Source organism: Phycodurus eques, chromosome 13 (assembly GCF_024500275.1).
Source record: "Phycodurus eques isolate BA_2022a chromosome 13, UOR_Pequ_1.1, whole genome shotgun sequence".
NCBI classification, from domain to species: Eukaryota; Metazoa; Chordata; class Actinopteri; order Syngnathiformes; family Syngnathidae; genus Phycodurus; species Phycodurus eques.
The window spans coordinates 18,433,533-18,456,366 of record NC_084537.1 but is presented as its reverse complement, the minus strand read 5'-3'; the positions used below and the strand labels follow the sequence as shown (position 1 = coordinate 18,456,366).

The window sequence follows — 22,834 nt, the reverse complement described above, 5'->3', positions numbered from 1 at the left end:
CACGGCAGTCGTAGTTCGCCAACCGAAAAAAGGGTCAACCGCATTATTCACAACGGATATGACTTCATGGCGCTGTGGGCAAAGAGCCCATTCTGCCGAGGGAAGTCTATCGAAGAGGAGATCTGCATAAATCCAGTTACTTCTTTCGACAGCAAACTAGTTGAGTGAATCAACAGCGACATGGAGATACTTCACTTCCTATCTAATAGGCCTCTTGGCAGACTTACAATGTAAAACGAAAAAGCCCAGGAGGGCAAAATTCGGTATTTCCAACTTCCATTTGGGTTGAAATGACTCTGCTAATGTGACCAATAGACAACGTCAGCAGAAACGCATAGACGTTGAAAATTTGCACTTCAGGGCCTTCCGATTTGGCCTCATCCTGTTCAATAATGAGTGGCCTTATGGTTTAATGATTGAACATGACTGAATTTCAACTCCCTCCTTCTCACTCTCTCTCTGCCCCCCCCCCCCTCTCTCTAATGCTTGCTATCCGAACGCAAGTGTGTCATCACTTGCTTGCCGTACGGCAGTAATTCTATTTCACTATAGCCTTCTGCGGATCCATTTGCTCCAGAGACCTGCACACGGACTTCATTTTCAATCACGGTCAAGTAACTGTTTCGATTAGTAAGATCTAGGGCTACCATTTTACCAGTTTTTTTGCAAAGTGTATGTATACTAACTAGGGAGGGTCATTTTAGTGATTCATTTGAGTTTAATGCTTCGGACGAATGTTTTTGTGACTTCACTAATTCAAACCCCATCCTCACTGACAAGCCTTACATCCACGAACTTGTCTTTGAACAGAGAGAAGCTAGTTTAGAAAAGCAGTGTTGTCAAGTTAGCGACTTTTGCAACACCTACAGAAACTACTTATCTCAAAAGTGACTACCATATACATAACCATTTACACATTGTAAAAGCAGTGCAAACCCCAAAAGTTGCATTGGTTAAACAAAACTAGATTAAAAACTAGGCTTTATACGATCAGGATTTTTGGGGCCGATCACCGATCAGCAAATAAAAAAAAAAAAACGCAAACCGATCACCGATCCGGTCACAAGATAGAGCAATGTGTCTATTTACGTGACTTGTTCATTTATTGTATATACTTGTGTACTGTATACCGTCTCAGCTCAAATTATTCTCTAGGATTTTAGACAAAAGTTAAAACACCAATGACCTCTAGGGGGCATTCAAGGATTGGCCACTGAGATAAGTTTAGGTCAAATCAACATTACAACATGACAGAAATAATGGCTGCTAACTTACTGTAATTAAATTATTGCAATTAAGTTACTTGAATAAATACTGTTAATGACATGCTTACGCTAACTTTCTTACTGTCCCAGCTATATAGACGGGTGTTGTCCAGAGTTTTAGTCCATCTGATTTATTTTTAATCCCCCCCCCCCCCATGCTGCGTTGCTTGAACGTGGAATGCTCCTCCTCGTGTACATTCTTCATGTACCCGATCAAATTTGTTGTGTTGAAGTATTTAGATGACGTTCCCCACGAGGTACTTCAGTTGTGCACAGACTGCAAATAACTTGTCTTGTGCGTAGCCGATCGATGACGTCATTGATCGGATCGGTGACTTATGACATGAAAGCCGATCAACCGATCAGCATAAAATGCTAATTATCGGCCAATACCGATAACGCCGATCAGATCGACGTAAAGTCTAGTAAAAACCCAAAGGTTGTACAAGTTAATTAGAGTAATCAACCCAAAGTTGTGTCGTTTAGAATAAAAATATAAAGTTATAATAAAAACTGCACATAACTCTACCACATAAACCCCCCAAAACTTGTGCACGTTAAAATGAAACTACCATAAACACCTAAACATTTGCAGTGGTTAGAGGAAGACAACCATTAAAAAAAAAGGTTGCACCGCTTTAATTAAAAAAATAAAAAAAAAACATGAAGCTGTGCTAGTTAAGTCAGAATACTATCAAATAAAACTACTGTAAAAACCCCAAAAGTTGCGCTGGTAAAAATAAAACTACCATGAAAACCTTTAAAACATATGCACTTAAAAATAAAACTACCACAAAAATCCAAACGTTTCACAGATTTAATTAAGACTAGCCATCCATCAATTGTCTGTACTGCTTACAATTAAAGACAAAAAAGGTTATACAGGTTAAAGTAAGAAATAAATGGAATAGAAAAAAAATCTTCATGAATACCCTTGTTTTTGAAGAATCTTAAATGCCGTGAATAATGTAGTTTTGGGGTGTGAGTGAGCTGTCCTTGCATTACAAGTCAAACGGTGAAGGTTTACATTGAACAGCTGTTTTCTTTGTAACCTCACTTTAATAGGATGGGTCAGGGTTGAGGACGAACAAAAAAAACAGGAGGTCAACAGAGAATGTTGGGAATGACATGAAGGGGATGAGCACAATCGTGCATTAGCAGCTTATGGATTAGCTGCCTCCACGGTTCCCAGGCCCCCGGCCAGCCCCACTTGGCACGTGCAGCCCTAACCGCACGGCCGTCTGCTAGCGGTCGCATCTTAATTAGTCGGCAGACGTGATCAATAAGCGAAGAAAGGTGGGACAAGTCTGCACAGTTCAAGGTTTTCGTGTATCCTCTTGTTGCACGCAATCAATAGCTGTGCTAACCTCGCCACACATGGCGGCGAAGGTGAGGGAGAACACGCTGCCTTTTCTATAAGGGCTAACATAAAACATTGGCACGTCGACTGCGTACGACTTGACTCAGGGATGATAACGGAGACGTTCTCTATGGTCCCTCCATTTTGTCATCTCTCAATTTGTTCTTCTGTTTTTATTGGAATGCCTTCCGGGAGCACTTTTATGATGGCATTATTAAATATCCCAATTTTAATGATCTAGTTTGATAGTCGTAAGTGGAAAGAGCATGTGGGAATATATACAGTGTGTCCACCAAGTCTCTTTACATAAAAAAATAAAATAAAAGTATCTCAAAAGCAATTGATAAGATAAACTACTCATAACAAGTCAGGAATATTCGGTTTTCAGGCAAGGTGAAATTTCGGGATGAACCAAAAATGCACTCTCACAGGTGCCCTTCTCTAACCTTTTCAACTATTCAATATTTCAGTACTTTTTTGCAAAACTTTCTGTTTTCTAATTGTGCAAAAAGTACTGAAATATTGAGCACTTGGACATGTGCATTCAAACGTTTAGAGAAGGTCAAATTAAGTTCACCTGTAAAGGTTATAGTGCATTTAAAAACAAATTTTCATTTAAGTTTTTTGATGAACATTTTAGGTTCATCTTGAAATTTCACAGAAAGCCAAATACCCCTTACTTTTGTGAGTATGCCTGTGAATATTCTCATTCATACAGGTCATTTCATTTTCAGGGCATTGAATCGATTGCAACTGGACTGTTCTCGTTCTCAAGTAGCATATGATAAGTGCTCAGTGGTTATCGGTTTTGTTTTGGAATAGTCACCCCGAACTGGAGTCAATCTGTCAACCAGATTATTTGAGTCCACTGTGTATTTAACAAGTCTGCTAACTTGAGTCAGTCATCCGATTTAACTGAATCACTTGAGTCTGCAGTGTTTCCAGTCCGGCCCTTCCTGACCAAGGAGGTCAAATGCCAGGCTATCATGTTTTATAAGATTAGCCTATAACATTGTCCTTAGGTTCGAGGTGTGTTAAAAGTCAATTTGTCCAGATTTTAGGGTTTGAAACGGGTCGGGCCGACAATCTTAAATAATGAACATGTTCTATATTTATGACCAAAACTCCTTATGTGTGTGGGAAAGCTACTCTCGAGTCATGAATCTGTGAACTGTGACGTGGAACAGACTGTAGCTAATCCAAGAAGCGCCGTAGGCTGACGAACATGGAAATGACCGTAAGTAAAAACAAACGTCTTACCTGATTTCATTATTTTTGTCTAAAAGTGGGTTCCCCAGGTGGCCACAAGTATGTTCCAAATTCTTTCATTATTGTACAAGGCTCCTGCAACCTTCAGAAATGCTCGTCAAAACATGCGCATATCTGGAAGTGTTTCTTCTTCGTCGGTTTTGTGAGATCACGTGCGACCACGGAAGATTTCAAGATTGGCGGCAGAACAGAATCTTTACAGGTATATGTCTGGTATTCAATGTTGAAATTATCGGAGCACACCACACACAATAAGACCAAAACGGTTAAATGCATGATTTTTTGGGAGTCTGGAGCAGATAAAAAAAGCTTTTTAGTTTTGAAAATCCTTACATGTGTACCAGGCCTCAAATCAGTGAACCAAATCATCTTGCACTATTTCCAGTGAGTTCGCTGACTCCAGTGTTTCAGAAGATCTACTATGCCTTGTGTACTTAACAGAAGTCAGCCAGAGGTCTCTTGTGATCCCTTGTTAGCCCAGATTTACTACGAAGATTTTAATCATTCAAAAAGACGGGACTTATTTTGTATTCATTGCATAAAGTCTACTTTGAATGAAAGTATTCGGAGATAATGGCCGAAAAAACTAGCTATTTATGCAATACGTCGGTGCCCATTCATTCTATTCATGTCCATGTCTATAGGTTACCTGGCTCTGAGAAACCTTCCATGTCTGATGGAGAGTTTTTTCAGCACATACAAGGAATTCTTGCAAGGTGCTGACACATTGTGATAAGACTTTCACATTCGCCCCTAGCCAGAGGGCTGCCGACATCGCTGCGAAGTCTAATCAGCCTCTCTCTCCTGACTTGCTGATCCACCGCTGGACACAAACAGTCTGTTCATTTTATTTCAATTTACAACGCAAACATTTTGATAAGAAAATTGCATTTGATGCCCTGGAGCAGAGAAGTGGGTAGAATTGGATGAACCACTTGTTTTCCCTACCCATCCAAGCTTTTTTTTTCTTTTGAAAGGCAAAATAAGATATCTGTGGGAGATACTATTCTGCGCTTTCTAGACGTCCTTGCAACTTACAACTCATCAATTTGTTTTGGAGTGTGGCTATGGAGTGTCTAACTACGCAACCTAAACTGTATGTCCCTGTGGGGAGGTGATGTGGGAGTAGAACATTGCCTTGAAGAGTGCTACAAGGTGATTCCAAGCAACACTATGTTTGTCTTTGACCTCCTGTTTTGGAAAGCTGGTAATAAACCAAACATCATCCACCCAGGATCACCTCGTGGGCTAAAACATCGGTGAACCAGCATGGAAATGTGGTGCTCTTTTACAGTTACGAACGTACATTTGTTTCAAAACGTGACCAGTTTTGGTTAACAGGTAGCACGTAACAAATTGTTGATGGAAGAAACTTTTATCTCCAAAATATTGATTTTCAACTTTGTCTTGCATGTTCAGTTAAGTGTTTAGTAGGTCTCTGTCTTGCCCGCTAAATCCCGATTTGTTATATTTGTGTTGACAGTAACGAATGACTTCCAAATCAGAATCAAATCGTTACTCCTTATACTATTCCAAAATAAAGACATGTCATAGTCCAACAAATGAAAAATGTAATTTGACAATTTGAAATTATCAGTTGAACCAGAACGAGAGTACGCTGGCACATATTGGCTGCCACTTCTCTCTCCGTAAAAGTTTATATATTTTTTTTAAAATGGCTTAATCTAATCAGGATTCCGTACCGTGGCCAAATTTAGAACTTGGATTCTTTTTGCGCTTGTCGGTGCCCTAAATCCTTGCTGCCTGGCAACAGCTGCATCCTTTCTAGCTAGCTTGCTAGCTGGCTTCCAAGCTGGCTAGCTCTCGTCATCTGCCATGCTGTGTTGTATCAACCATCTCCCATTCATTCTGCCGCGGCCGTCCCCTCCACCGATGAAGTGTGTAACTAAACAATAAGTGAAAAGTGTTTTATATTGCTTGAACCAAGTATCCTTATTTGCCAACAGAACTGTCATTCAAAACATATACTTATCCTTTAGGCCACACCTGCACAATTAATTTTATTTTGAAGATGAGAGAGAATGGGGAACACAATGTTCTTGTGGCTGTATTGATAAAAGTTTGTAGCTCAACCCTTTATAAAGACTTTTTTGACAAGTACCTCCAACGGATGAAGACGATGACTATGCGGCGTTACTTTGTTGGAATAAACCAAGACATGAAAATTTGTATTATATTAGTAACAATCCGAGTTCAGGTCAAAACTGTGTGGCTCCATCGCTTCCACGCCGCTCGCAACTTCACTTTGAACGCCGTTTACACCGATGTCCAGCGGTTCGTCAAGCCTCCCGGAATGATGGCAAGCCCCGAGTTATTCTTTGCTCATTAATCCATTGCCCGAGTTGGACCTCGCCTTGTTTCCGCGTTTTCTTTTTCTTTTTTTTCCGCGAAAACTCAGCTTCATCTTCTTGACTTGGCGAAGCTCGTTTTCCTGCTTCCTCCACTTGCGAACCATGGATTCGTTGATCTTGAATTCTCTCACGGCTGCTCGGGGCTCCTTAACCAAACCGATGTTGTTTTGCACAATGCACACCCCGGAAATGCTCCCAGTCAGTAAAGCGGTAAAAAACAAACAAAAGAAAACCCGGCGCTATATGCCTACTGGGGGCGTGGCTTTAACGTCCTTCCCCTATCCTCAGCCACGTCCGCTTTTCCTCTGCGTGAGCAGCGTCGGCAGGAAATGCTAAAAAAAACAAAGTCGAGCGGAGCGCTCATCACAACATTTATAGATGTTGGAACTCGGTGCACACCTAAGGCGCGCCGCATTATAAGGCGCCCCGTCCATTTTGGAGAAAATTTAAGACTTTTAAGTGCGCCTTATGGTCGTGAAAATACGGTAGTTCTCATTGATTGTTCTGGTGCCAAAGCTAAGTAATAACTTACTTGTGTCTAACTTCATACATCATCAAGTGTAACTCACTCCAATAAAATGCCTCTTAACTCAAAGCGTACATCTCATTTATTGAATGGGCTGAGCTCAAATTTGGAAAAACCCGTCAAACTCGGGAGCCTCCCCACTTTCCGCTCACACGTCCCCGGTGATTACCATTTAATCAGCCACAAACTCTCTTAATTACGACATTAGTCTCCTGCCAATTTGCCAATGTGCTAATGGTTCTTGTCTGCCAACTGAATTGCAATTAGGGACTAACTGTTTCAATTCACCTAAGGGCCCCTCTGATGGGTCATTACTAGCCTAGTTATCCTCACATAAACCAACCGCCAGGCAGGCAGCGCCACTCCCATTTGGAGAGCAACTGCCAACGCTTTATGACCACCTTGTGGGCCCGTTTCCTACAATGTTTCCGTTTCCCTGAAACGCAACCCGCAGCAGCAGTGTTTTACCTTGCCCTAATTAAGCATCTCTAATGTTGTGTAAATGTATATTTTATAGCTAGTAATATAGCGTAGAGGGGGTCGTAGCTCAGTTGACAGAAGGTAAGTGAATCGTTTATATGGGTGTGCGAGGTGTTTGGAGTTAACACCGAGGCAAATAAAAAAAGCGTTTACTGCCACGGTTAAGAACGAGGTTGATTGTAGATGAATGGCGTTTTCAAAGAACCTGGAGAAGCGCTGTGATTCCATTTGTATGAGTTCGCCGTTTAGAAAAGGCCAGCATGACGAATGCACGACACTGGTGCGGAAACAGAAGTTCAGAACATTGAGAAAGAACATAAAAACAGTAGATGAATTGATCACTAATTTTCTCCATGGTACAAAATGGAATTCAAATACTCATTTCTAATATCAACATACAAATGAAGTCTGCCCCTTACACGCTGGCCATCTTAGCTTTCGCCTTTTTTACTTGTGTGTAAGATACAGACGTGGAATGGGAGGGACTTGAAAACATCCTGCTTTGGCGAGCTTTGTCTGAAAGTGACAGAGGAATAGATCCCAGCTGTATTGTTATTCCTCGAATGTGCCACACGATGCAGCATAAAAGCGTCTACTTAAACTTGACAAACTATACTACATGCTGGTGGTACATTTTTACTTGTTGAGAATCTGAAAGCAGTCAAATAAAACAGAGCCTCAGTTAAAAAATTCCCTTCTTGGCTCACACGAGGCAATCTCAGCTCTGCGTCATTAATTTAAAAGACAAAGATTTACTGAAATCCAAAATAGTGGGCAGTAAATTGCGTGTTCACTCTAACAGATTGACCGTGCCGTTGGTGGGCGTGTTGCGCGTGATCTACTAAGATTGAAATCATTTACTAAGATCCCAAATAGCGGGTGTTACATTGCATATTCACTCAATAAGAGATTGCGTGTGCTGTTGGCAACAATTTGGTGGAGACAGCGGTATTTAAAAGAGAGTTTTCTGCTTTCGTAGCTCTAATGGTTGTCACTATGGAGCGTGGGAAAGCCTCGCATGCACAAAAATAGGTTTTAAGTGATGAAATTGGAAATGTTAGTGGGAGACGTGAACAAACATTACTGAGTTAAGGAGAATAAATCGCTCTGATAATTTTGAGGAAGCCAGCAACCAGATAAAATCCATGTTTTGTTTGATTTAACGTGATAATTGGATGAACACTATGTGCCCATCCTGTGTAATGTTGCATTTAAAACTTGGGACAGTACATCAAGAAAAACTGCTGTGGGAGAGGCCAGCACCTGTCGCCAAAGTGCGCTGAAAAAACCCATACGCAGAATTGAAATCAGTTCTGTCATACGTGTTATGGCATGACTCCTTCATTCGACTGGCTCCAAATCAGCCCTTAGCTCGTTCAGAAGTTCCAAAGTTGCAATGCTAAATAGACTTTATCGCGATAACCTTTGTTTGTGGCATCTGAAAAATGCTTGCTTGAGCAGTAAAATTCTCCCCGCCTCCTCTCATATTACCCGCTCTACACTGTCAGCGCTTTGCCTGCTGGTTTGCACCTATCTTTTAGATGCGCTTTTTAAATATGCAAAATCAGTCATTGTAATTTAGGTTTGTTAAATCACATTGGGTGTGCTAAATTAATGTATTTATCTATAGATCTCCCGCGTTGCACATCTGACAAATGCAATTCTGGGTGCGCCCAGTTAGTAGATCAGCTTTCATTTGCACTCGTTTTTGGACGTACAAACCTTTGGTCTTTTATGCCCTAGGAGTTCAGCCTCTGCTTAGGTTTTACCCTCTTAGTCTTTTAGATAAACTTGGCTGGAGGGTTGAGGTTTGTTTCTCTTTAACCTGCAATCAAGGGGGGCTAAATCCATTTCAGAGGAGTCGGTCAAAGTTGAATTTAGTTCAGTTTTCCTTCCTTTAGTTTAGGAAAGAAGTCTGTCTTGCCTTTATTTCAAAACATTATGAGTTCTGTTTAGCATGTAGCGTGGAACCAACAAACACCTCATACCTCCATTTTATGATCAGTTTGACTGTTTTATATATTGAGATTGTGTTTTTTTTATTATTCTACTGTACTGTAATTATGACTTTGCCACTGAGTTAGCGTCAGTTAGTGATAGACTACGGCGCATTCCAACAAATTCAGGTTACATCGTCTCCATTGAAAAGTACGAAAAAAACTTACCTTCCCTGCACTTTGATATCAGAGATGGCATAGAAGTATCTGGACAGGTTGTTCTCATCCACCATGGTGGCTCCAGTGGCCGGCTTCAGCAGCCTAATCCTCAGGTCGGTGATGGTGAAGAAGTCCCTCAGGTTCTTGGTAGTATCAAGCTGGCCGTACAAGGAGGCCATGTTGTGCAGGCGAGGCCCGGCGAACAGGGCAAAGCGGTCCTTGATCTCAAAGCGCACCGTCTTGTCGTTCTTCCACACGTAGCCCCGTGAGTAGTCCTCAGTGCAGATGATGTCCAGCAGGGTACGCTGGGTGAGGTCACCGACTGTCTTTGGTTCCATGGTGAAGCCATCCAAACAGTCAGTGGCGTAGAACTGGTAGGGCGTCCACGTACGGCCGTAGTCCAGCGACTTCTCCAGGACCATCTGCTCAGGTCGGCCCGACTCAAATGTGAGCACGATGTCGTCGGTCAGCTCGATGGTCTTGTTCCACGACAGCGTGATGTTGACCTGCAGCGGCTTGGGATATTTTTTCCATGAGGTGGACTGCCAGAAGGTTGTGGGGTTACGACCCTCGAAGTCAAACATCAGCTTGGGCGGATGAGCCAACTCCTCGGTGCTGGCGTCGCACTCGTTGTTGCACATGTAAGGGTTCTCCTGTTTGGACAACAGAAAAGTGCGATCATGTCAGTTCATTGAACCCTAACCACAAGCCAGGCTTCTCCTGTGTAGTGCGGTCATATAAGTTTGTGGAATCCTAACTGTAAGCTGAACATTAACCCAACCCCTACCTTCGAATCCAACCCAACCCCTTACTCTTAACCCTAAGCACGTTTGGGTTCTCTTGGAAATACAATAAAAATGGTGTGTTCATGTATGTTCATGGAACCCTAACCCTTAACCTTAACATAGCCACATGTAAAAGCCCTAACCCTAACCCCGAACCATATTTTAACTCTTAACCCTAACCTTAACACAAAACCACGCAAATCATAATAGTATCGCTACTCTATTCACTTTCATGCTGTCTTCCCAGATTCCAGCATTGAGATAAATCTTCCTTTCTTGGTTCCCCACTTATCACTATTAAAAACAGAGCATTCTCTTCACTCTGCCAGTGTTCACTAAAGCATTTCTATCGCATTCAGCTCCACGTGTACTTGATAGAGCGCGCACACTGGATACATAGAGCGTCTCATTAAGATGTCAGTGCGAAAACCCCGCATACGATCGTTCCGCCGCCACCACCAACCAAATTGCTGCTGTAATTGATATTCCTGTGTGGTATTTCAGCCCCGAGATGGGATTGGAATCCAAATGAGTTGTTTCTTATAAAACACGCCAGAGCCCCATGTATTTTTCATGGGTCTCCCAGTCTGCTGTGTGTACCAGAGGCATCCACCCGGTCTGCGTGTGTGTGCGAGAGTGTGTGGAGCTTCTTGATGTGTTTGTCTATGAGTAGGATCGAGTGCCCAAGTGTGTGTGTGTGTGTGTGTGTGTGTGTGTCTGTGAGATCAGAAGGCACACTCTCATTGACATTCCGCTCACCCCTGTCCCCCCCGGAACAATGAGGTTAAGTGCTGATGAGATTCACATGCACTTGTAAAGCGGCTCGATAATCAGCAATCATCTGACACCCTCCACGTTGGAATTATCTAAAGGTGAGAACAATAATTTCAGCGACGCCCAGACGCTTATCGCTCGCTCTCTCTCTCTCGGAAAACGAGATTGACACGGGAGGCGAGGAGGACTGCAAAGAATACTGATAAGGATTCGCCATTACATTTTTATTTTAGAGAACCACTCACTGCTTTTGTCTCCCGATATTGAACTTGAGAGGAATTTTATTTGATGCTTTGTGGCGCTCAAATGATGTTTAAAATGTGTACGAACATTAAGGGCATTAAAAAAGCCTTTATTAGCTGTACAGGCAATGTCTTAAAGGGGAATGAAACCCAAAAAATTTCTTATCATTAATATATTCTATGTGCCCCCGCTAGTCTAAACATGGTGTTCTAATTAATATTGTGTTTGTGGAATAAGAATTATTTACAATTTTCAACCATCTCAGTGGGCAGCCATTTTGGGTTTATATTTCCCTCTGCTGTTCACTGAAACTGACGTCAGTGGTGCCCAAATGGCCACGTGGCTTGGATTGTGAACGTCATATTGGCCACATCAGCGAACGAGGCACCATTAATATCAGGTGGGCACCATTGACATAATTTTCTTGACATCAGAGGGCAATACAAACATAAAATGGCTGCCCACTGAGATGGTTGAAAACAAGTTGAAGATTGTAAATAATGATTAATTATTCTATAAACACGATAATCAGAATACCATGTTTAGGCAAGCGGGGGCACGTAGAATAGATCGACAAGAAAATTCTAGGCTTTAATTCCTCTTTAACTGCCATTTTAACGTTTTTTTACAACTACTAACTATATAAAACTAAGTAAAAATACTTATCCTTTGATGACTCGCGACTTAGTAGTGTAAGAGAGCTGAAAGGGAGGCCAGTCGATGTCTGGCATCGCGCTTTTTAACATTCTTACCGCATATGTACTAGCTAGTGACTAGCATTAGCGATGAACATTCATATCTCGCTTAATGTGAATTTTAAGAAATATTATTCTTAATCGTAAGAATAACTTCACTGCTCTATCATAAAAGTAAAACAAAAATAAAGTAATGAATACTCCTAAGAATCCTTTAACGACTGAATTTCACTCAGGTTGCTGAATGTTGTTGTCTTTTGACCTTTGTAGCTGTCAGACGAACATGTATGTCAACTAACCAGGCTGCGTTAGCTAGTAGCTAACGTTAAGAGTTGATGTCACTGCCTGGACTTCTGGTCAGTTAGAACTAAGCGAACTAAGTCAAATCTCACGAGTTGCTGAAGTTTTGTGTAACATCATTTCTATCTTGCTCGAGCCATCAGGCGGCTAACGTTAGCAGCTAACTTTAGCAGTTGACTGTGCTGTCTGAAGTCTCGTGTAATGTTGTTTCTATCTTCCACTATTATTTGCTAATGTTACAGCAGCTACCAAGTTGGCAGCCAGCAAGTTAGTGGCTAGATTTAGCGGCTAATGTTATACAGTCACAACTAAGCCTTAGTGAGGTCTTGCGATAGTTGCTGAAGTCTTGAAAAAATGTCAATTTTATGTTGCTCTAGCTGCTAAGGGCTAGTGTTAGACTTTAGTGTGAGCAGTCAACGACACTGTGTGGAATTTTCTGTCTCTTTAGCCTGAGCTTTTGTGCAAATTTTATTTTCCCAGTTCGTGACATCACACATTTGATCTCAGTCACTTGCTGCTTTTGTCTGCCTCCATTCAACTCAAGAGGAATTTTATTTGATGCTCTATGTCTTGCTCAAAGTAGGTTCAATATATGACCCCCCCCCCCCACCCCTGATATAGATCTCTTCACTTCATTTTTATTTCCTTTTGTAGCCACCCCACACTATCAACCACTTGCTCTTCAGCGGGAGTCAATAACAAAGCGATGCACCAGCAAGATTGCAGGCCGAGCTGACTCAAAGCCGTGTGGCGTAATCCAATTAGAAGGCTAATAAGGGTGACGCCGCCGAGACGGGAGCGGGAGGAATGTAAAAGGAGACCTTTTCCGCTCACCGGGGTTCCAAGGAAGCCGCTAAAAGTGTTCTCTCTTCAAGACGCCAACGCACCAGCACAGAAGCCACAGAGGCAGAAAACAGAGAGCGTGTTATGGAGGATGTCGGAACGATAAATGAGAGCCAGGCAGAATAATCTGTTTGTGTTGTTGCTGTTTTTTCACTTTGGGAGGTTTTGTTCTGTTGTTAATGTTCCCTCAATAGGACCCTTAGCCGTAGCCGGTATTGTCCAACCTTTCGTGAACAAGGGAGTTTGATTTTAATCTCCTGCAACAGGTGTCATGCATTTGTTTGTGCTGCTTTTTCTTTCTTTTTTTGGGGTGGGGGGGGGGGGGGGGGTGGAGGGGTGTAGGTTTCTACTTTCTGTTTTTGTTACATCCCTGACTTGATTGGATTCTCACCAAGAGCCATTATTGTCCAACTTTTTGAGAGCAAAATACTTTGATTTGGATTTTCTGTGCGTGGTGCAATTAATGCCATCTGTTTGTGCTGTCACTGGTTTTATTTCAGCAGGTACTAACCTTCAGTTCTTGCCTTGATATGACTCAGCCACAGTAGATATGAACCAAGTTTTTGTCAACAAAATACTTTAATTTGACTCTTTTGTGACAGGTGTCATGCATTTGAATCCATATATTTGTGCTGTTACTGGTTTTATTTGTGAGGTTCCTACCTCCTGTTTTGGTTCCTTTGATAGGGCGCTCAGCCGAAGCAGTTACGGACTAGCTGTTTGTAAACAAATGAGCTTGATTAAAATTTTCTGTGACCTGTGTCGTGCCTTTCAGTCCATTTTCTTGTGCTGTTACTGGTTCTATTTGTTTGTTTAGATCTCTACTTCCATTTTCCTCCCATTCCTGGCTTGATAGGACTCTCAGTCAGGGTCGGTATTGACCAGCTTTTTGTGCACAAATAACTTTGACTTGGCTCTCTGTGACCTGTGTCGTGCATTTCATTCACCTGTTTGTGCTGTTACTGGTTTTAGTTTGTGTTTGTTCCCATCCTGTTCTGATGAGACTTTCAACCAGAGAATCTGTTGTCCAACTTTTTGTGAACAAGGGACTTTGATTTACATAGCTCTCCAGTGGCTGGTGTTGTGCATCAGTCCATCTGTTTGTGTTGAGACTGGTTTTATATTAGCAGATTTTACCTCCCTGTTTTCAATTCCAATTCCTGGCTTGATAACATTCAGCCATAGCTGGTTTCAACCAACTTTTTGTGAAAGAAGAACGTTGATTTGGATCTTCTGTGAACAGTGTTTATGGCGTTTGACAAGAAGGAGCACTTATTAAAGATGTAGACTGCAACCTTAGCTTCTTGCACAGTCTGCTTGCTAGCTAGCCATAAGCTTGTCACTTGTGATCAAAAGGTAGTGTTTTGTGTGTGTTATATTTTCAAGGTTTTGCAGAATGTCTGATTCTCCCCTGGTCTTTCTCCTGCTTCTTTCATTTGTTGTTCTCTCTGAGACCGACACGTCGCCGGCTAAGGACGAGCAATTTCCCCACCGAACAGCGAGGCGTAAATAAGGGACACATTTGCATCACCGCTTCAGCAGAAGAAACGGGGGAAGCGGTCATAAATTCAATCCATAATCATCCTCTCGCCGCCTGCCTCCACTTGGGGCCTTCGGGGAAGCGATCAGTTTATCCGAGGAAGCTCCCCTCAGTATCAGCAGGGGATTCGTTCCTTTCACAGAAGTCCCTTCCATCATTAATAACGCTCAATAAAGCAGAGGCACTTTTCCCATCCAACACTAAGTGACACTATTTACTCTGGGCTACAAAACGCCCACCGCGCTGGATTTGTTTCTGATGGCTCTGACGCAGAAAAAAAGGTCAGACCCTTCCATCGGATTTCCTGTGGTGGTTATTTAACAACGAAAACACCGCCTTCCGGCCGATCGATGGTCTCTGTGGTCATTGTCGACTCAGGGGGGCTTTAGTGCTGTGCTGGGGGCCACCTATTGGAAAACAATAAGCCCCCTCAGCTTGATCCTTCACCTGCAGTCACGACACCAGCACTGGAGATGAGAAATATCACCTTAACTTTTCCACGGATAATTTTCAGACTTGACAATATAGCTGCCAACGATCATTTTATGATAATCACATGATCCAATTGGATTTCTATTGGGATGCTTTGACACAAAACATCCTGCTTTCAAACTAACTGAATGAGTCTAAAAAGGGTTCAACAAAAAAGAAAAAAAATCAGCTGCTTAATATTAGCATTTTATTATTTAATTATCGTTACTACTGTGTTTAGCGTGTGGGACGAAGAAGTTGACGAAGAAGAAGACAATGACAAAGAATAAAAATAGGATGATGCCAAGACAAATATAAGGCAGAAGCTGATGACGACAAAGAAAACAACAGACGACACGAAGAAGACAGCACGAAGAAAACATAACAAGAAGATGAAGATGTAGAGTATGATAAAGAAGTAGAAGTCAAAGGCGGCCATCAAGAAATGGACAATGGCAATGAAGTCAAAGACCACGAGGAATATGAAGGTTGCAATGGAAACTCTCACAAAGAAGACCATGAGGAAGACGATAATGAAGAAGACAACTAAAAAAGAAGACAATGAACAAAATTAAGACATCAAATAAGAAGACAATAGAGGAGATGACAAAGAAGATAATGACGAACGAAACATGACTGAAGACAAATCGCGTCATGGCAATCAATATATTTTTGCACCTAAGGAGTGGAGAGTGCGAGCTTAGTTAACATTTTTCTCGTATTAATGTAAAGCAAATGTGTACATGGCTGCCATATTTTTCATTTCAGCAAATTGTGGTAATATTGACCTAATTGTTCAAGTAACTATACTAATAATGTGAAATTTTCTTAGAAATTTGGTGCTGGATAATCACAGCCATTAGCTGACCAATATTGGCCTGGAATTAATATTTTAGCCTGAATTATTCTTAAAAACTAGTATTGTATATTAATGACACAAATTTATAGAATGTAAAGAAATGAAACAGTTTTTGCCACATTTTATTCGCTTCAATTCAATGGACATTGCTGCTCCTTCTGATTTGTACACCTTGGCAACCTGGGGACAATATAGTACAGACATACGGCTATACAGTACATGGCGACGGTCTCAGCTCCCCAGTAAGCTGCAGAAATATTAGTTCTTTGCACAGGATAACGAATATATCACGGGCATCCAGCAGAATCCTCGCCTCTCCAAAATCATCACTTTTCGGGAAACGAAACCTGCATATTTGTTGAGCCATTAACATTGGACCATCAAGAAAAGCAAGCCATTTTTAACACTTTAGATGGACCAATAGTATTGATTTTTGAAAAAAATATGAAAGTGTATTTAAAGAAAAAAAAAAAAAAATCAACCAAACGACAGCTTGTATCTCTAAAAACTCTTGGGTCAGGTCTCAAGGCGCCACTGTATTTGTATTTAGGTATTATTTTGGTATGTACCGTTCGTAAAGGTCCTGAGGTAAACCAAGTCCCCACACAAAACATTTGCCGATTAGGACAGTACTATGTAGGGGTGTAACAATGCATGTTTTTGTATTTCGCTGTACGGTACAGAGTACATACAGTATTAGGGAAGCGTCAGAAAGTGTAACTGCCTCGTGCTCTCGCAACGCGACTGTAAAACAATGCATCGTAGCTCAGCCTTTAGCTAGCCTTTAGCTAGCCGACGTCACGCCTAGTGACATGCTTTTGGCACTACGTCCAACTGGTTAACTCTTTGAAATGGCACCACAGGAACGTTAATTTATATCCTAATGATAAATGATTGAAGCTGTTATTATTTTGCTTATTTAAGAATAATCACGTTCCCTTACTGTACCGAATGTGAACTGAACCGTAACCTACAACAACCAAGATACGTAGCGAATCTCATCATCATCGAGACCTATTTCCATCCGATCTCATGACATTTGGATGAAAATATCCGCAGCTCAACACTCTCTAAATGTCTTTAAATTTACAGTGATATTGGCTTGACCTTAAGGGAACCACGTAGTATGAGACGTTATTAGCCTTGACCAGCCGCAGTCTCACGATCGCAAGGCAGCTGTGTTTACCCTAGCGCGGCAACGGAGATGTTTGCGATGAGGTTGCGATCATTAGCGAGGGGGAGGGATTGTGCAAAATGTCAGTGGGTGTGGAATTAGTAAGCTTTATCTAATTGGCTGCTGGCCAAGCAGTTTAAAAATCAAATATGAAATGAAAACTAATTATGGTAATGAACGGCAGTGTGTGCTTAAAATAAATGAACCGCACAGAGTGAATGGAAATAATAAATGCTAATTTACACAGATATTCCAATAGTCCTAACGAGGCAGGTCAAGAAAAGCAGTGAGCATCAGGATATCTATTCTTTTTGTAATTCATACATGTACATATTTTAAGCTACCGTTAATGCCCAGCAGCTGGTTTTGTATATATTGTAACTTGTATATGATATATAATGTATTTCATATAAATTACAGTGTATATAAAAATGAACTTAAATGATTTTAACAAAGGGCTGCAATATAAGAGAGAGTGAAAAATGTATGGGGGTCTGAAAACTTTCCGTACCCACTGTATACTGTGATTGTTTGTGGGCTCTGCCTTTCATCGGAAACCGCAGCCTTCAAGCTCCAGCCAACACACTGTCAAAACGACAGGAGAGTCTTTCAATTGAGCCGAATTGTTTTCACAGAACCTTCGGGACTGTGAGAAAGAGAGAGGAAAAAAAGAAAAAATCTCCCACTGGACGTGAAAGCGGAGGTGAGGCTGGATTAATCAACCCGTCGTCCCGCTGAGCCTGACACCTTCCGACCAGCCACATGACACCTGCACCCGCACCTCCGCCACACTTCTGCTGCCACTCGCGCACACCACGAGGACTTTGACAAATGGCGTCCCTCTCACTCTCTCTTATATCCCTCATTGCGGGAATTGATCCCCAGACAACAGAAATGATGAACGGATAACGCGACACTTGATGAAATCACAAGGTGGCCATCAGGTTGCACAATAAACTCCCAATCAGTTGTAAGGGCGAGCTCCATTTGCCCCGCACTCCAAAAAGCACCTTCATAAATCAGGATGATTCCAAAATGGATGACATCCACACGGATCAGCCTTTTAGAGGACCAGTGTATGGCAATCTCCCGGCGTCGTTGATCCTTTTAGGTGCTGTATAAGCCATCCGACGGGAATAGGCGTCAAGATAGTGGGATCGTTGCGGCTTAGGCGGAAATTCCATAGAGATTTAGTGACTATTATATCGTACGGCAGGTTTGAGGATCACATACTATGGCACAGCAGGGAAAGATCTAGAGTACATCCCATGTTCAGGAGAGTAATGGGATTGCGCAATGTAATCCAAATTGTTCTGCGCTAGAATAGAAGGCCACAAGTTAAAGTGAGAGCTAAACTCGTTAATTGCTCTTTAAAAGGATGTACTTGAATTATTATGCTATTATATAATATTTTTGTCAAACGAAAATCTAAAGAAAGAGAGTCACATGAAAAGAGAAGTCTCATGAGGTACGCTAACGTTGAAGTCTCATGAGGTACGCTAACGTTTAGCACGAGATGTCAGCGTATCATGACAAACTTTAGCGTACATTAGTCTGTACAAGCGTTTTTATTGATTTCTTTTATAATATATATCATCATTTGGTCCCCAAAAAAGCTAAAAATAGAAGCTAAACATGTTGAGTAATCATAATAATAATAGTATACTACTAATGTTTGGCATGATATGCTCACAACTTGTGTTTTGGATTTCAAAATTATATAAACGACGCCAGCTTTGATGTAGTCCTATACATCAAAGAATGTATCTTCCAAATAAAGTCGAGCTAACGCAGAGCCAACTTAATGTTAAATAAAGTTTTTGGCCTCACTTTGTAAACACAAGCAACATGAAAAGACAAGCATCAAGTGGCGGGTGCAGAGGTGACGTCCGTAACTCGCTATTGGCGCTGACATTTGATCAAAAAACAACAACAACAAAACACGCACACATCTCGCGGCATGTTCATGTTTTCCATTTACATCAAGCACGATGCCCTTTTTTTTTTTTTTTTTACGCAAGCGTAGCCCTCGCCGAGGCAGTCCCTTGGAGGACGCCACCGCTTCCAAGTCTGCGCCTTTGAAGTCGACGCCTCGCCAAATAAGCCGCTGCCCCGTGAATCCAAATCGAGGTCTGCGACTGCAGACAAAATGGAAATGGCGCTATGCGTCAATTAACACCTGGCCTCATTATCTGTCCCGTGTGGCACAGTCCCAGCGGGCCGCATTTAACACCGCTTATCACGATCATAGCGGCACTAACAGTTGTGTGTATGGACAAACTTTTTTATGTATGCGAGTATCACGGTGTTAGTCTGTGTGTGTGCGTGCGTGTGTGCGTGCGCGCAGGATTAGACTCTCTGATGTCGGGATTTAATAAGATGCTTCAAAGTTGCTCTAACGAGCGGCTCTTTAATTCTCTTCTCTAGATCCCGTCGTGATGCGCTCGATAAACCGCCGCCTGCTAAGAGGCTAGCTAGTCCGGATCAAGTTTATGGCCAAACACTAAATAGCTAATATTTATAGGGCACGTCCATCCATCCGTTTTTGATCCAGTGCTCCCCTTATTCAACTATTCCTGGAGTATAAGGACCAAGCCCAGCCACAAAGAGCGAAAAACTGTGAGTAGTTGACACCCTCCCTAATTTTTTAAATTGTGTTTTTTATTTATTTTCATGATGGCCTGTGTTTGTAGTTTAAACCATACATACGCCACAAACCACTCTTGTATACTGGGCTAATTTACACAATAATCACCCTCCACAGTGAGTTCTTTCACCAATGACATAAAGAGCGAGGCTGGGCGAAGATCCACAGCCACTTTCAAGCAACACCTGTCGGACTACTGTATATTGTCGGAAAATGTCAAACGTCTAAGCCAAAAAGTAAGCAGAGCTGCATTGAGTATTTTTGATTGGTGCCTCCATGAGTTAACACTTTTATGGTCTTTAGACGCTTGCTTTTGTGCACACTCTGAGCTGCTGCCGCCATGGAAACCAAATTCGTACTGGCCATTGACCCAGCACTACTGTATATGGGGTATAAAGTGACTCACTTGCACCAGACACGGCTGCCCTCTCAAACAGGCTACTTTCAGCAACATAGTGTATGCAGAGTGTGAAGTAGTACCTTGATTTGCAAGCGCAAAAAAAGGTTTTCTCAGTTGCAAGCCATTGCTTGGTCCATTTTTTAAAAATTTTTTTTGCTTTGAGATGCGAACCGACATTTGAATTACGAGTAATTCAGATACGCCGCCACTCCAATCCAGTGAAAACAAATTGAGCAATTAAGGTACTGTAATGCCCCCCCGCATGTGGGCAAGGAGAGCCGGAGCCACTGATTCACTTTCAGCCTTTTATTGAACGGGATCCAAATACAAAATGAGAACACTGAGGACCTGCTGTAGGCCACAACTCACGCTCAGACACTCACACTGAACTAGCTGGCCAACCCAACTCCAGCTCCTTACCCCGCTCTCTAGGCCACGCCCCTTTAATGCACACATCCAACACACAAATACAACTCTTCAGTAAAGTAATTGCATTTTACTAAAGCAATTTACTTCATTACATTCTCTTATTATGCTTTTATACAATCATGATTACATATTTGCATATTTTTAGGGGACTGAAATTGATTAATGCCATTTTAATTCATTTCACTGGGAGAACATTTTTGATATACATTCAGTATGAGGAAATTCAGTTATGAATTTTTTAAGCACCAAATTAGGTCGAACAGTATGATCCGGAATTGCTTGTTGACTTTTGATTTGTTTGCATTTGAAAAATATTTCTTGCATAGACAATAACAAAAATCGGATTATCTATTCAGGAAACTCTCCCATTTATTAAGCTGTCATTAAACAAATGTCTTGCGTGTTATGACTGTCCTGCCTTATTTTCTGTTTTTATTTGAAAAGTACATGTCTATTGTTGCCATGGCAACCGCTGATCATCCAGTCTCGTGGTTCTATTCGATGCTAATTGGACTAGCATGGAATCTTCTTCATTCTAATGTAACATTTCCGAGTTGTGTGCAGTACTTGTAGAAATATTAGCACAGATAACGTCCAATACATGACACTGTATTACCGTGGGTGAAAACAATTCTGTATTGCCGTCAATTTAAGCCTGGTTTCTCTCGCGTGACATTGCTTTCGGGGCTGTCGGCGAACAGCTGTCGCGTCTCCAGAGACTCAAAACGCTAAGTAGCACCAAAGCTGCGCCGAGTGTTCGTGTGCCGCTCATGTAGACGGAGGTGACAAGTTCACCACTGTCAAGATTCGGGAGGAGGGTGAGTCACGTTTATTTTTTATTTTTTATGTGTGTGAAAAATACTTCACATTGAAATGAGTTGTTTTGCCATCACATGTGACACCCGTTAGGTCGCGAATCACGTTGCTTTTCATTGGTAATAGTGCTTTCACAAAAGCCAGAAAATCGTAGCGGTCGTCGCCATCAAAGAGATGAAATTGAGAGCGGGAAATAGCGTCGCTATTGTGCTAGCTCACCATGTCAATCTGCATAGTTATTAGAGGCATCTATTAATTTCAAATGCCAACCAGCGTGCAGAATAAAGCAGCACTCAAATGTCAGCCTTTCATTCAGCATTATATAAAAATCACGCCAATAAAGCCCGTTCTCCTCACACACACACACACACACACTCTTTTTGCTCTTTCTCAGATCGATGTGGCTTGACAACGTGATGGCTGAAGGGGGGAGCGAGCTCCCAACAGTTGCCTGTCATCCTGCCACCGTTTCTGCCTTCAAACCTTTCCATGCGCTGCAGGATTTTATACATCATAGTGAATACAAACATCTAAAACGCTGTCCTGCTTGACCCCCCCCCAACACTAAAAAGACAGAAAGCACTTTGACATTTGCAACGAGTTGATAAAAACTTTTATATAATGCATGCTTCATCTGAACATCGTTCCCTTTGCGCCAAAACAACAAAATCGGAAACCCGTGACGTAGGCTACCTACAGTATATGGCACGAGAATCTTCTTATGTCATCAAACTTCCGCCCTCATTTGGATGGTGTAGGAAAAAAGCGTCACAATTTAACTTGTCTAGGATATTTGCTTCACAATGGTGCTCACTTGGGCGAATTCCCAAGTTGGAGTTAAACATAGTATGCAATAGCCCTGGAAACACAGGGCTATTGCAAAAAAACAAAAGAAAAATGCGATGCTGAACTTGTTTGGACGGATGCAATCTATTGAAGTCTATTGACTGCATCGCAAATGTTTATCGAGGAAAAGTTATTTTGTGATCAAATAAAATAATTTTTTTTATTACAAACCTTAAATAGGGATGTCTGTGGGAAAACCTTTTTCTGATAAATGAATGGATGGACTGAAAGATCATTTTCCCCATAGTCGATCATGAAAAAAGGAAAAAAAATCATGTTATAAAGTCCTTTTGTGCAGTTAAACAAGAAGGTCAAGGATTCATTTTTTAAAGTATCACATCACAACACACTGTGATTGAAATGTGTGAATAATGGCCGCTTTCGAGGAACGTCTGTCTCATCACGGAAATGTCAAATTAGCCAAGTGTGAGAAACACAATTTAGCCGTGACGCGCTCGTGCCAGGCTTTTTCCCGCCAGACGATGCGAGTGTTTTGCGGCAAACAGCAAGGCGTCTGAGTCATATGGTGAAGTAAGAGGATTGCCTTTGAATAATTGCGCACAGCGGGGAATGCAGGCAAGATT

The 22,834-nt window shown here is 41.8% G+C and overlaps 1 protein-coding gene across 2 annotated transcripts in view; it reads right to left on the bottom strand.

The window, feature by feature from the left end:
- The window catches only part of LOC133411637 (netrin-G1-like), a 62,598-nt gene that overhangs the window by 27,647 nt on the left and 12,117 nt on the right, over positions 1 to 22,834 (bottom strand). For both annotated transcript variants that reach the window (XM_061694225.1, XM_061694226.1), the window contains exon 2: positions 9,438 to 10,081. In XM_061694225.1, coding sequence (XP_061550209.1) covers positions 9,438 to 10,081 — 644 coding nt within the window. The remainder of the gene's footprint in view (positions 1 to 9,437; positions 10,082 to 22,834) is intronic.